The sequence below is a fragment of the Coloeus monedula genome, assembly GCF_965178545.1.
Source record: "Coloeus monedula genome assembly, chromosome: 3".
Taxonomy (NCBI): Eukaryota; Metazoa; Chordata; class Aves; order Passeriformes; family Corvidae; genus Coloeus; species Coloeus monedula.
This window is the reverse complement of record NC_138783.1, coordinates 88,119,403-88,135,391: the sequence shown is the minus strand read 5'-3', so window position 1 is coordinate 88,135,391 and position 15,989 is coordinate 88,119,403. Positions and strand designations below refer to the sequence as shown.

Here is a 15,989-nt window from a genome sequence, read left to right as displayed (position 1 = left end):
TTCACACTCAGAGGTGCAGATTTGATATAGAGTGAAGGCAAGAATCGGGAAAAGTGATTTTTAATTAACATTCTTCCTTTGTTAGGTATTATATGAAAGCTGAGGATGGTGTGGGGGAAAGAGACTGTGTTCCTACTCCAACAGGTGACACATGGCTACACAAGGGCCTCCTTTTCTCAGCAGTGCCATACCTCTTTGAGAAGTGGTTCTGTATCTGGGTTGGAGGTTTCTGTTGTGGTTGAAGAACTGTCATCATCTGCCAAGGAATCCTTCAGCTCATCCTCCTGCTGCTTTCCTTTCCCTCTTCTGTCCTTTTCTTCCCGCTTCTTCTGTGGCTTAGCCTTGCGCTGAATTGTTTTCCCTTTTCCTAGAAAGATAAGGGTGCTTCAGATTCTCAGCAGCAGTACTCTGAGATGGGCTAGTTCCCTTCATTTTGGAGGCCATCCCATGTGATTAAGCCTCTGAAGTTTGTTGCCTGTTATGACACACCAACCTCTTTTACCCCTTTGCACCAAACGTGAGCAAAAGAAGAACCTTGACCTCCACCATCACATTTACACTCCTGAGCAGTGTCCCCATTGCCTGTGGATGTGGGCACCTGGTTGCCTATAATTCCTCTCTGCTCTGTTCCTGGCATTCCTTTTAAACACCACAGAATCCAATTTGACAGTTTAACCACGTAACATTAAGCATAAACTTCTGAGGATGGCAAAAGATCTATCATCCAAACAAATGAAGAACAGAAATGATCAGCACACTTGTCAGTTGAAAAAAAATCCAACAAAACACAGAACTTGAAATAGTGTGGATGAGAAAAACCACTAACAGTATTTGTCTAGCAAAGAGGTAAAAAACCCAAACTACCAATGCCTGAAAATCTCACACCAATTATACTTTCTCCTCCTGACGTATTTTATTCCTACAGCGTGTACTGTTCTCAATACAGAGCAACTGTGCACGTGTGTGTGTGGAGTCTTCATGAGCATCGCCTGCTGCTACGCTCTCACAGGATATGAGCTTTCACAACATTCTTATGTCTTACTAGCTGTAGTATGTGCCTTTACTCATAGGATCTTTCTTAAGATACTACTCTTCAGAATAAGCACTCTCATTTATGAGCCACACAGTGCCTGCATACAACCTCCTCAATGGATTTAATTGTTCTCTCAAATAAAGACTCAAGTAACCTGTGCTGTTGCTGTACTCAAGTAACTGGATTCTGCCTCTTCTGGAATATGTAACAGATTGAGCTGGAATTGAGACTGGAAGCACCATGACAGCTGTTATACTTTATACGGCAAAATGGTAAAGTTTGTACCAAACCAGAAACTTGCCTTCAGTATTTTAGCCAATACCAGATACATATCAGAGCCTTCAAACTTTGTTTTTTAAGACATAAGTATCAGTGTTTTCAGTACCTAGAACAACAAAAATATTGGAGATAAAAATATTCTTTTTAGCGTGAATGCAAATAGATATGTAAATACAAGTAAATCTTCCTATGAAAGTTTTTTCAAGGTTGGCTTCCAGCATATTTGGGGGCATTTTGGCTGTGCCTCAGAAGGCCTCATTCCAAAATTTGCTTAAAATGTAATCTACACTCAGGATTGCTAAACAGCTCAATGTTCATAATTAGAAAATCTATATAAAATGTTATCATGACATTAAAATGTAACATAAAGCAGCTGTTTAACAAAAATCTAATGCAGCCTCCGCAGCAGTCTGCTAGGACCCAAGTATTTGGAAGCTGAAACAGAAGACTATAAAGACAGGAATTCTGTACAGGGTCTTATGACAGTTTTAGTCCAGAAGCTGCTGCTTCTGCAAATGTTTGTGATTAGCTCTAAATACTTACCTAAAGATGAATACCCATGTGTGCATGTAGGTGCTGATAGATTATGGAACTCCCCCTATGGTTTTACATTTTTACATTTTAAAGAGGACAGATGGAAATGGGCACACTACATTATATGAAGCGGGAATTCGCTTTTGAAACCAAGCGTGGTGGTCTTCATGTACTGTGTGCAGCTGCATCACAAAAAGCTCTCAAGTGCAAGGGCTGCTTCTTAAGGGGAGCTAGAAATGGAAGATGTGCTCCAAAAGCGCCTTCAGGCATTCAGTACATAGACTGGATCAGTCCACTGCACACCCGCTCATATGTAACCCATGAGGATGTAGCATCCTCACTACCAGACACTGCTTTCCAGAGCTCCAACACTGCACTGTTTGCCAACATGGACACTGTCCATAAAACCTCCCTACCATCACATCACATCACATTCTGGAGTCCCATTTAGCCTTTACGGAATGAACACCTGACAAACTGATGGCAGTTCTCTTAATTCTCCCAGCCACCTCCCGCTGTGAAAACTAAAAACAAAACAGCCCAGAAACAGAGTAGTATTATTTCAGCAAGACACCAAAACCTCTCATCACTTCAGAGTCTCCACTTTGAAAGTCCAAATGCATCCTAGCATCCACTCTGAACTAATTAAGAACTTTCTACTCATTACCACCTAACAGTGAAGCCTTCCTCTTTGGTGGTGCATGATCTCACAGATGGTGCAGTGTTTATACGCCTTCCCACGACTAAGTTTCTTAACTTTATCTCTAATAAGCAACACAGGACCAGTGCCAATTCTGTATAAGTGTTGGTAGCAAAAAGTGAAAAATAATTTAGAAATAAACACATTAAGATTAAATAATCAAGTAACTCTGAGATGCAACTGAAATTGCTAATACAAAAATCATAATTAGAAATCCTACTCTAACAAAGTGTTCATAAGAAGGAAATAATTGACATAATTTCAAAAGTCTAAACATATCTAATGTATGAAATTCAGTACATTATTTTAAGCACTACATAACTGGAAAGACTGATAAACAAGTCCAACTCAACTCTAGCCTCATCCAAAAATGAATGCAATGTATAGACACAGGTGCCTTATATTAATTTGCTGACCACCTGACATTAAGGATTTTCTACAACTGCAAGTCTGGACATGAAGAATTCCATTCCCAAACAATACCAGATGGGTTTATTTATCCATCTCTCTCTTAACCCCTCCTCCCTGCCTCATTTTTCACAATACACTAGGACAACTTCCTTTTCCCTTACTTAGCCCTGAGCCCCAAGTCCAAACGATGGAGGTGGGAGGGACAGCTGCCAACCCAAAGGCAAAGAAGTGGCAACAAAAAGCATTTTTCTTTTTCATAGAATCAGGTGTCTAGATATTCACACCTGCTTTCATCAAAACATGCCACTGTTTTTGCAGGAAGAATGACAAGCTAGCACCACACAGTGAACTTCACTGCCATAGGTAACACAAGTGTTCAAGACACAGGGACACAGCGCAGGCCAGGGAAGTGCAGAGAAACGCTGCTCCCTTTCCACACTATGAAAACACGACCTTTACAGCTGATTAAATCTTGTCCTGTGGCTTACACAGTGAATCATTCCATTAAAGCAGAATTGTATTACCTTTGTTTTTTGCTAGTGGAGATGGGGGCTGTTCTGTAAACACATCAGGGGAAGGGGATTCTGGGTGGTCAAAGTCTTTTTCCATAGTTTCTATGAGCCCAGTGAGATCTGAATCCTCCGAGCTGTGCCTTCTGCTGCTGGCACATTCGCCGTGAGATGGGCTGAGAAGTGGGAGCTGTGGCAAAGCACTTTCAGTCTGTTGCTCTTGCTGCTGGGGCCCGGATGCTGGGGGTTGCTGGAGGGGCTGTTCTGCCAAAGGTGGTGTCTGCTGCTGCATCAGCTGCTGGTTCTGCCTTGTTCCCTTGGCTCTTTTGCCTGCGGCATGAGTCTGAGCTGTGGCACCTGAATCCAAGGTAAAGGGGCCTGTTCTGTTCACTGACTGCATGGAAGCTGCTTGTGCTGAAGTCCTGTTAGGTACAGTTGAATTGGTTTTGGATTTGATGTTTTCAACATCAGGTGCATTTCTATTGCTGTGAAGGTGTGCTGTTGCATTGCATTGCTTATGATTCCCTGCACCGGATCGTGATGACGAACTGCCTGCTCCATAAATTCCTCTGGATGAACTGTGATTAGAATCCGATCCAAGTGTATTCAAGCTGGAAGAATAACACATGTTGAAACATACTCAACAATGTTTCCATTCTTCACCATGAAAAGAGAATCACTATATCCAAAAGAAGCCTTGAACTACACTATTCTAGGCTTACGACCAGCAAAAATGCCTAAAACTGGTTTTGCAAATCAGTAGCTTTACCATTTCCTGTTCCCTTGCCCGCTGTACATAGGAATGAAAACACAGTAAAATAACTGTTGGTATAAATGATGAAGGGAACACTGAAAGGAGACAATCTTTACTTAAGACACCTAAGGTAGGAACTTCTGGCCTGAAATTTTTTTTGCAGTCTATACATTTCATTTTTGAAAATATTAACAGGAAACTTGGCAGGGTTTGGGTTTTGGTGGATTTATTTTTTTTCTTTCCTTTTTTTTTCCAAAAGAAGAATATTCCTCACAATCACAAAATTAATCTTTTCATTCGAGTCATCTTTTTATAAGCAACTGTGAGGATCTGCTTATTCATTCACCTGTTCTACAGAGCAGTATTACTTTCTTACTGGCCTGATAACTAAAGAAGAAATAAATTGGAAAAGTACCACAAGAAGCCCGAACATTTACTTACTTTCCGTCAGATGAAATTCCAACTATTCTCCTGAGATCAAGTGGCCTTCCCATATCAAAGGGAGGGTTTGAGGCCTCAAAGGACAAGCGTCTTCTAAATGGCTCCCAAATTCCTTGAGCTTCTAGATAGGCTGTTCCAATTACCAAGAGAAAGAGTACACTGCAGAGAAGAAAGGCAGTCATCTAAGGATTTATTTCTTAGTTTTGAGCATTTAAAAACTAACGACTCCAATCACACAGGACAGAAAGGTTGTGTCTTGTACTGAAAACACTGAAAATTGCATCCAAACCACAATTTCGTCTGATAGAAATATAACATACACAAGACTGGCATGATATGCAAATCACCAGCACTAAGAATGGAAGCTAGATGCCAAGTGTATAAATCCGAAAGAAAGCAAGCTGGACTTCAAAACTTGGAGCCACAAGCATGTAACTAGTCAAACCAATAGTGATTTACGGTAGGCCAAAATAAACAACACCTTATCAAGATAAAAAACACAGACTATATAAATTCCTAGTGCTCACTCCTAGAAATTAAGGGTAACTTCGCAATGATATGGAAGAGTTATTCTAGAGGCAACTAGCAAACACGTACATGATGGCATCCTAAAAGTTAGAGGCAGTTTATGCACAGAAATCTTGGACTATTATGAAATATATTAGAAATCTTCTCTAGTTTGCTGCTAAGATGTATTTTTGTATTTTTTAGAAAAAGGTACAGTAAGGGAAGGGGTTAGTATTCTCTATTCTTTGTAAAGTCTAATTAACAAATACAGCACATATAAAATTATCCAAGCAAACTACACTTAGGAGCTGACAAACATCACTTACTCTGTCAAAGAACTAAAAACAAACTCAGCCTATACATTTCTAGCACATATATAGAAGGAGACCACACAAGTACTCACTCAGCACTTTAAGTAATGCAGTGTTAGCGATGACACAAAATTTCCTAAATAACAGAAATTTTCCTCTTACTTTGGGAAATGCACTTTACTCACTAAACACTGCATTACTTAGGAAAGTGCTGAAGAGTCAAAAAAGAAAATGAAGTGGGCTGTAACTTTATCTTCTCTATTTCTTTTGTTAATCCCTACAAGGAAAGACAACCTCAGCGAACATTTGCAAAATGGAAGAGCCAGTAACTTACTTGGGGGGGGGGGGGAAGGAATATGACATGTAGGTGATAATGCTTTGGATTTGCAGAACACAGAAAGAACACTTTTTCTTCAGAGGCATCTACAGTGCCAATACATTTCACACTAAGATATAAACTTAACACTAATGAAAAGAAAACCAGCATTTGTTGCTACTGATGGGTAAAAACTCATACTGGTAAGTTTCCATGCTAGGGTTTTCTCTGCACAAAAGCAGTGGGGTAAGGTGTTTCATATCCAAGAGGTGAGAAGGGACACAGGGTTTACAACTTCTAATTTCAAATAAAGGTAAGTAGAGGTTAAGGCTATGAAAATGGCGGCATTTTCAATTCCTAATTCAACAAGGTATAATTGACACATCTGTTTGCTGAGGAAAAACATGCATTGATATCCTACTACATAACCTGTGAGTGTGCAGTGTTACGAACAATGTCCTTCAGGTTCTTAGAAATCCCATTATTAGTATCACCAGTTGTCTGTCACATAACAAGTGGCAGCAAAGTTAAATTCATCCAAGGCATCTGCTAAGCTCATTACAGTCACTGCCTCATATCTCTCTAAAGCACAATACTCCAGAAGGATGCTTACATTTCTACAAGAATTCACTGCCAGCAGTGCTTTAATACCTAATATGCTTCAAGTTTGCCTTATTTATCAAAACCCCTACAGATTACCAGGACTAACAGGAGTATGTATCTCACTTAAGAAAATAGGTTCAAGCAAGAAGTGTATTATTTTGTCCGTGGTTTGAGCAGAAAGTCAGTAGTCCTCTGCCTTAAACAGTTCAGGCTCAATCTATAGGAGTGTTTATTAATTTGATCTCCTTTTAGCCTATTTTATTTTACAACAATTACTGCATGTGCTGAATACACACGTGCTTCTCCGTAACCCGTGCTCGAGCAGCGGTAGTTCGTGCCTGTACCACGGTAAGAACAAACACACACACACACTACCTCATTATTCCTGAGATGATTATGTACAGTGCCAGTTCCCAGTTGGGCCTGGGCAGTGCTTCTGCACACGTTGCCAACATGTGATATGGAAGCGATGCATTCAAGATAAATACAAATTCAGAGCCTCCCGCAGTGATGAATTTTAATTCACGTATAACTCTGGAAGCAGTGAAATCTGGTGTAAACCTGGAAACAGCATAAAGCACATTAGAACTTTCCATATGAACAGTGCAAAGGTTTGAGGCAATTTTTATAACATAAATTACAAATTAATAAACCTGTAACTCAACCAATTACCCCACAGCCTAAAAATACTTGCATATCTTTCAAATCTCCGTGATGTAATTGACTATGTTCATTAACACCTATGCTTAACACATATGATACTAGATACTCCTGAGGTACCATACAAAGTTATAACAACTGAAAATAAGGTATTACCACCATTTAATAAAAGCTGTGAATGCAGTAAAAATTTAACAGCAGATCTAAGTAAGTAATGGAACCAACTACTATGTGAGCTATAAATATTTTAAACACTTCACCTTTAAGTCACAAACGTGACTTTTCAAAAGCGTCACCACTACGTCACAGTCTCATCACAAACTAAAATTGTGCAGAAATACTAGTGAAATACTATTTCACTGCAGCAATATTTCTTACATCCACTTGCAGAACAGAAGCAGCTTCTGAACTTTTTGGATACCATTTTCTGAATAGTTAACTTTACAAAAAAGCACTGTTAAAAATCAGTGTTTGGGGCAGAGATTTTTTTACAACAAAACCAGACAGAATTACACAAACATTATCATTAAGGCAGCAGACAAAATATTCAAGACTAAAATGCTGCGCATTACAATAACAATCCTTAGACCAAAGGCTCTTTTCTACATACTGCAATGCACCAAAACGATATGTAGGTCTAGGTCCCATGTGCATTCACAAGTCAAAAGAGGGAAATTAATATAACCCCATATAGTAACATATTCCAGCACAGCAAGTTATACTTACTGGATAGTAATAGAAGTAATACTATAGCCAGTCACAAAAACATGGTATGAAAAATCAAATAGCGTTTGCAAGAAGAGAGAAAATGTCATAGTTGTGTAATACTGTATAAACCCCCCATACACTCAAACTTTAGTAAAAAGCCCTCAGAATTTAACCAAGGGACTTTTTCTCTGAAACAAAATTAAAATTCCAAATGCAACACTCCATTTAGATTTAAGAAAAAACACTTACAATATGACAATGTCTTTAGAGGCATTGGCACTTAGTGCAAATTCCTGACAGTTAACTACTTTAAATCCATATCCTTCACATGTGTAGCCACTGATTTCCATAGTTTTCACATTAATCTGCAGCTGCCCTGTATTTTCCACTTTAAATGTTCTTCTCAGTGTGAAATTCGGCTCCTTGTATTTCATTTCTAGAAGCAAACAGCAGTGGTTAGTGTTATGCTAAGCAGATATCCTTCACTATATTCATATTCTACAGCAGAAGAGAGTTCTGTCAGTATTACAGCATAAGGGGGACTAGCAAGGTCCTTGGAAACTTTAACTTGTAGGAAACATATCTCTGCAGCCAGATTCCCATCACTGTCAAGGTAGGGCACTTGTACAATTCCAGAGCCCTCTAACTCATGAGGGAAAAAAACAAATACTCCCTAACTTCTGACAGCACTGAGGCCCCACAAAGATATCAGCTAAGCTGCAAAGTTCTTTGATGTACTGCCTAATGTTGTGGTATTATGTGAATAGTCCCAGCAAGAGAAGAATTAAAACAGTTTGTTCCTTTTTCTTTGTGTGTCTTAAAAATAAAAATACATGGCTTAGCAACATGTCTTATTAGCAAAAAAATCCCTAATCACAACAGGTAAAAGGTAATGACTAAGCTTTATTTCAAGTTTTCTTACTCACCCCTCAAAAAAAGCAGAATAATCTCAGATAATAATTAACATAGCACCTTAGAAATGTCTGGAAGACTGCAAAGTAGCACAACAGATTTTAATGCCAGGTACAACTAAAACTCTTTTACCAGTTTGTTAGGTAATATATGTACTCTCAGCTCTCCTCTGAGAAGTAAGCCTGAGGCCACAGAGCAGAAAACCTCTCTCTGATCTCAGAGTAGAATCTGCCTGGAATTTAATTTTTCATCAAGGAACATACCCAATCTTTCTTCCCCAATGGCTATGAAGGTGTGAGGAAAGACTATGAAGGTGTGAGGAAAAGAAGAACACAAAGTTGCACCCATGATCCAATTTATATTAAATTTAGGAGCTAGAGATTTTGCTAGTAAATATGCCCAGATCTTTACCTCCTCTGTCTTGAATTTTAGTAGACAAAGAGCTTCTGTTTTATCTTTCCTAGTTTTCATGTTAAAATGAAAAACATAATACATTTTGTATTCTGCCTAAATAAAGTAGCAATTTTAATGCATTTAAAGGAATTGAATTTCTGGGGCACTAGAAGAGGGGAAAAGTATTTCCACACATTTCAAGTTTTACACATAAAATAAGACTTCTTTTCTGTTCAGCATATTAGCTCAAGAAGTACTCACTTTCTGAACAGTCTTTTAATAATGCTTCTGTGATTTTAAAGCGTAAAGAACTTCCTGGACCAGGAGGTTTGCCTGCAACCTTCAAGCTCTCAGTTGTTCCTTGTCCTTGTACCATTATGGCATCTACTACAGTCAAATTATTTCTGTGTAAAAAAGAAAAGGGCAGGGGGAAACATTCATAAAAGCTTCTCTATAGATTATGAGTCTATATCCCAAGTCTGGAGAACAAATATATAATCTGTTCCGCAGATAAGTCCCCACATTATGGAAATAAACACCAGGGGTCTCAAACATAGTGTTTCCAAGACAAAACTCTTAAGAAATCACATCATAGCATACAAATACAAACCCCAATGGAATAGTAGTTAAAATTTGTATCTCTCTTACTAAGGCATCACACCTGATATGTAAGTGAAATAGTTACTCAATGTTCTTTACTAGAAAGACTGAACTTGCATTGTAGCTTGATCTTGCAAAGGGCATCTCTAACTAGAGACCCTTTTTTCAAGAGATGTAGGATGTACTTCAGAAATCAACTCTCCAGATACTGGTGGGTGAAAAGCTGGACATGACCCAGCAATGTGCACTCACAACCCAGAAAGCAGTCATACCCCGAGCTGTGTCAAAAGCAGCATGGCCAGCAGGGTGAGGGAGGAGATTCTACCACTCTGCTCTGCTGAGACCCCACCTGGAGTGCTGCATCCAGCTCTGGGGTCCTGAGCACAGGAAAGACACAGGGCTGTTGGAGCAAGTCCAGACAAGAGGCACCAAGGTGATTAGAGGGATGGAGCACCTCTCCTATGAGGATGGGCTGAGAGAATTGGGATTATTCAGTCTAGAAAGGAGAAAGCCTCCTGGTGACCACACAGGAGCTCCAGTACTTAAAGGGAGTCCGTAAGAAAGATGGGGACAAACTTGCTAATAGGCCCTGTAGTGACAGGACAAGGAGGGATGGTTTTAAAACTAAAAGAGGGTAGATTCAGATTCGATAAAGGGAAAATGATTTTTTACAGTGAGGGTGCTAAAGCACTGGAACAGGTCGCCCAGAGAGGTGGTAGATGCCCCATCCCTGGAAACATTCAAGATCAGCTTTGACAGGGCTTTGAGAAACCTGAAGGTGTCCCTGTTCATTGCAGGGGGTTTGGACTAATGACTTTTAAAGGCCCCTTCCAAACCAAGCCCTTCTGTGATTCTGTGGTAAGTATAATAGTGGATTATGTATTTGCATTACTGAGTATGTACTGAATACAGTTAAAATACTGTAAAACATGTCACAATTACATTTAAATTAAATCTTTCTGCAGACATGTGATTCTACAGTTATTCTTGTAAAAGCAATAGTTTCTTGACAGCTGATCGCAAGTATGATATAAATAGAAAAACAGAGAAAAACCCACACTTACTTCAGAAATATCTCTCTTACCTGATAACAATCAATGATGAAACAGTTTTATTAAGAACTGGAGAGAACTTTACTTTGACAGACTTTCTCTCACCAGGTTTTAATACTAGACTTAAAATGAAATGATGAGCCAGGCCCTTTGTAAGTCCCACAGTTGTCTGTAGTGGTTGGACCTTAAGAGGGTGGGGAAAACAAAGCAATGCTTTAAAAATAGGACATTTTTACATGTATTTGATAGAAATGGTATTATTTTAGCTAGAAAAGTGGTCTTGTCATAAACAAAGGATACTACCCAATGACATATTCTGTTTTTTCAACCAGAAACTCTGATAGCACAAAAATTTCCCTACTTATTAGTAAACTGCTTATGTTAATGGAGAAGCAGAACAACACAGAGAGAACAACAGAACAGAACTGAGGTAAACTTCACCCATGTAGATTCATAAAGTTCTAGTGGAAGAAAGGTATCAGAAGTTCTTGCATATATATTTCAAACACTAAATTAGCATCAAACCATTATGGAATGTTTTTTTCTCAGAATTTTCCACTGTTAAGCAAACAAAATAGAAGAACTGCACAAAAAAGTGTATTTTGCTAAGTTTGCCATTTGTCTTCAGACACTGAACAAGCATCGAATGTTAATCTAAAACAAACTGCAAATGGAGAGGAAAAGTCAGATAGAAAAAGAAGTGCTTAGGATGTGGCATGCTCTATATGAAAAAGCACACGCTTAAAAGTAGTCCACAATACTCAAATCACTTAAAAGAACCAACAAAGCAATGGAAAAATAAATTCTTTCCTAATTTTAGAACTAGTAACCACTATGCTGAGGAAAATAATCCTGTCAGTAAGAGAATGAGTAAATGCAGTCTTCCTCTAACTTCAACAGTTGTATTATGATGTAAGTATATAGAAAAAGTGACACTTGATTAGTCACATTTAAAGAAATTTCTTTTCCCAATTTCCTGATATCCAATAGACATCCCATTTTCCATACTAATACCTAAACTTGAAGGCATGTATGGCTGAACTATTATTAAAACATTAAAATACCTGAATTTAAAATTACCAAGAATGTACTGAAATACTTACACAATTTCTGAAGACCTGGAACTCTAGAGTCCTCTGATTGAAATTAGCTGGTCTACTCAAATTAAACCTGAAATGAAATCGCAATTTTTTCTTTCTCACAGGTCTCACAGGTATATACAATAATACATACTTGTATTTATGGCTTTGAGCACAAATCAAGTACCTATGGTAGCCCAACACACAGCTAAAAGCCTAACTTGATTTTTTCTTATTTCCCCCCCCCCCTTACATCAAGTTAAGGAAGTAATGTAAACACATTTTAGCTCAGTAAAAAATACAGATGTGTGTTCAATGGCAATAGAATTCAAATTCTACAGGTGACCAACACTAACCACCAACACAACTGCCATATCATGCATTCATTCCATGTAAAATGCATTTCTTCCACCGAGTGAGAACACCCCAAGGATTCCACAACACCACTTACCGTTCTAACAGCTTGTCAATGAAAGTGGATGGGTTAGAATACAGAGCTACTGGAAGAAACTGAATATACACAGGAACATCAGCTGGATTTTCTAGAAAAATTTCTTCTTCCTATTCAGAAAGACAATTTTTTAGAAGTTTACATTACCATTAATGCAATCAGAAACACCTGTTAAAATGGTATTATCACAAAAAGAACTTACTGATGAGCTGTTTGTGTTGGTAAGAGGGAAGTTTAGATGGCGTGGTGAACTAAGGATGGAAGGCCAGGACATTTCTGCTGTAATTTTCAACTGGACATCCTTCTGAAGATCTGTGTCTACTTCAAATACAGCATTCAATCTGGAGGAACAGTTATAAAACTTACTTTTACATTTTGCAGGAACAAATTTTGAGAATGTAACTGAGATTCAGATCACTAAGAAAAATAACCCAAAATATATTTGATGATTTGAAAAGGTACAAACAGTAGAAAGGGAAAAACTCCAATATAGCATCCACAATCCAGAAAATGGATTTTGCCTGCACATGTACAGTAAATCAGTACATCTACTCTAACTGCAATGGGTACACAGACTGTGTGCCTGCACACCTATCTAATAAACCTAAAGCAAATCTGAACAAGTCCCACTTGGTGCTAGCCACTATTTCCATCGGTGAATGAAGTTCTTTGCTATTAACCAACCTCCACACCAGATTTGGGTCCCATTTTCCTACAAGCTCTCCAGCATGAACTGAAACAACACTAACAGTATTGAGTTCTCCAGTCAGCAAAACAGACAAAATACTAGACTTCAAATGCAGAGAAGTATTTTGGAGAGACTCCAAATGTGCAAGTCACAACCCCTCTGTTTTCAGAAGTTGTCTGTCCTTTCCCTGAATGATCCCTTGGACAGCTGGGTAATTTTAACTCTCTTTAAAAGTATTAAATACTCTAGAATATATAATAATAAATAATATTAAAGCATTGTATATTCAAGCTAGAACTACTACTTATTCAGAACTAATGTTTAGTAGCATTCTCCTTTACTGTTCTCTTACTGTAGGGGATAGGACATTCTTGAAAGTTACTGGTGTGGCTAAATAGAGGATTCTGTTTAGATCAAATTTTCTCAGGAGTTATTAATATATCACCATTATAACACAGAAGTGATAAAGGGGGAATGCTTTTGTTATTCTATTTGGTTGCGTACAGACATTTTGTTTCTTCACATACCTGTTTTGAAAGGGTAACCTGGATGCTATCAACACAAAAGACACACACTTGCTATTAATGTTAACTCGTGTCTCCTGGAGATTAAACCAACTTTATGTGTGAGAAGGCAGATGTAAAAGGTATGTAGCAGTCTACAGAGTTTGACTTTTTCTAAATATTAAGTAGTGACCATTGATCATCTCAAGGTAAAATATAAGAAAATTTTTGTAATTCACTGAAATGCAATAACCCTGGTACGGTAACAACAGAAAACCTTATGAAATGTTAAAAGCAATATTGAGGATACTATTTTAAAACAGCTTAAGCAGGGATACTGAACAAACACTATAATCTGTTTTTGGAGATTTTTGGAGAGTAGAGACTGCCTTGCTCTTACAATCCTTTCAAGAACTCCAGCAACTCAGTGAATAGTAACTTTCAGTGTTTTCTTTAATTTGATGAAATTATTACTGTTTTTAACTTTTAGAATGCTCTCTTTAAAGGTTTTGCAGAGTAGGCCAAGCAATTCCTTCTTGGCCCCCTCTCAAAGAGCACAGCTTTTAAGAAGCTTTGTATTCAATAAGAGCACACATATCACAGAATTATTACTGATTTAAGGCCTGAGCAAACAACAGGAATAAAATACTTACCTATGGCTTGCATTCTCTTTTATTTCTGTCCATTCTCTGAATAAATTCTCATGCAAATCCCAGTCAGAATCCCATGAATCTTCTTGCATTGCTGTGCTGTGCTGAACTTTAGATTCCGCTGTAACAAATACTGTGGTTTTAAAAATCTCCACGTAAAATCATTACTTAACTAGAAAACTTATTTTAAATGATTTTCATTATAAAGTTGAACATTACTTACATTTAGATAGAAAGGGCAATCCTACATAACAATGATCTCCACATTGTAAACCAGGATCAAAATAAATATTTGCAATCTGCAAAACATGTAAGAGCTGATCAATTAAACAGCACAGTAAATCTGATGACCAAAGAAAAAAGAAAGAAGATTTCTCTTGAGCACAGAAACTTAACATATGCTATAAAGAAAAGATAACTTACAAAGATTTAGAAATAAGGCATAAACAAACCTTTGATTTTTTTCCTGGCTCTAAATCTTCTTTATTACTTCTTAGCCTCTTATAATAAAACCTTACGTCTTCTGACAGGGACCGTATGTGTTGTATTTTCACCTTCTGAGAAAAGGAGTTCATAATGTTCAGGCTCTGGTGAACTACTTTCCCCTAAAAAAATAAAAGGAAATAAGTCTGCAGGATATGCATTTTTTCCTAGCATATGTATATATTTATGCAGACTGGCAAAGACCACAGCACTGCTGAAATGCTAAACTGAGATTTTTAATTACACTATCTTAAAGAAATGCCATTTGCAACACTTCAAGATAGTAAGTTTCTGTGAAGTTGTATTCTTTCCTTCATCTGCTTCCAAACACAGTTCAGCCTTCTTTGAAAATTAAGAACACGTGAAGTATCTTGGAAGAGCTAGGATAACAGCTTTCCTTAATCAAATCATGATAAAAGAAGTATCAGAAGAGGAGAGGCAAGAGAAAAGTTCAGTTTTCTGAGCCTCCTATTACTAAAGGGAAACAATCTTTTCGTAAGAGATCACTGCTAGCAATTAGAAATAGTAATTAGTTGCTATTAATTAGAAATAATCTAAAAGGAAGAGTAAAGGGAAGCTAAGATTACAAACACTACAGGTGACAGAGGCCATTTAAAAACCTCCTTCCTGCTCCCAAATGCAATTAAGACACCAAAACTACATTTAAGAAGAAAACAGGAAGCTTTTTCCCCACACCCTTAAACCCTGCCTCCTTTTCTGAGTCAAACATTATTTTATCTTTTAAGCATAGAAAATGCATTTTAATTGTCATGATCGAAATCCTTACAATGCTCAAGCTTTACCCCTGCCCTCAGCTGTAAATCAATGATTCTGTGCTCATGTTTCACACCTTACCTCAACACCCAACTCTGACATGTATAGAGGAAACAATTAATAAAAACAAAAGCAGAAGAAAAGTGCAACTCAGGACTGGCGGTGAGACTTCAGTATGAGCAAATATAAATACCCAAGACTATCTTTTAATGAACGTTTTTCTTGTTCCCCTTAAATCAATACTTTAGACTTCAAAAAAAAATTCTCTAAGTTTAAGTGGAGACATGGGCGAGGTCTTTTGCAGGTTCAAAATTTGACTGTGGCCTCAGGAAACAGTCACATATTGCAACAGTCTCAATAGTAGTAATTGCAGAGGGATAGAAACTACAAGAATAAATCCTTAATGATACAGTCCTGTTAAACTGAATAGAAGGTATGTCAGAGCTTTATCTGTGGATTCCTATGAGTAACAAACAGTCATCAACTGGACAAGACACAGGTTTGTTAAAGTGTCTACAACAAATAAATAGTATTTTACTAAGACCTTCACATAGCATTTAGACATGAAACAACAGACAATGGGAAAAAAAATTGTTCATCAGTAATAAGAGAAACAGAACAATGCCATTCAGCATAGA

At 37.7% G+C, this 15,989-nt stretch overlaps 1 protein-coding gene across 1 annotated transcript in view; it reads right to left on the bottom strand.

Moving 5' to 3' along the window:
• TMEM131 (transmembrane protein 131) overlaps positions 1 to 15,989 on the bottom strand; it is a 94,539-nt gene that overhangs the window by 11,342 nt on the left and 67,208 nt on the right. Inside the window, exons 20-32 of the mRNA XM_082278246.1 lie at positions 14,547 to 14,699; positions 14,318 to 14,393; positions 14,098 to 14,215; positions 12,456 to 12,594; positions 12,254 to 12,363; positions 11,827 to 11,893; positions 10,756 to 10,907; positions 9,333 to 9,475; positions 8,016 to 8,202; positions 6,774 to 6,959; positions 4,662 to 4,820; positions 3,482 to 4,077; positions 192 to 367 (exon numbers count right to left, since the gene is read on the bottom strand). Coding sequence (XP_082134372.1) covers positions 192 to 367; positions 3,482 to 4,077; positions 4,662 to 4,820; positions 6,774 to 6,959; positions 8,016 to 8,202; positions 9,333 to 9,475; positions 10,756 to 10,907; positions 11,827 to 11,893; positions 12,254 to 12,363; positions 12,456 to 12,594; positions 14,098 to 14,215; positions 14,318 to 14,393; positions 14,547 to 14,699 — 2,262 coding nt within the window. The remainder of the gene's footprint in view (positions 1 to 191; positions 368 to 3,481; positions 4,078 to 4,661; positions 4,821 to 6,773; positions 6,960 to 8,015; positions 8,203 to 9,332; positions 9,476 to 10,755; positions 10,908 to 11,826; positions 11,894 to 12,253; positions 12,364 to 12,455; positions 12,595 to 14,097; positions 14,216 to 14,317; positions 14,394 to 14,546; positions 14,700 to 15,989) is intronic.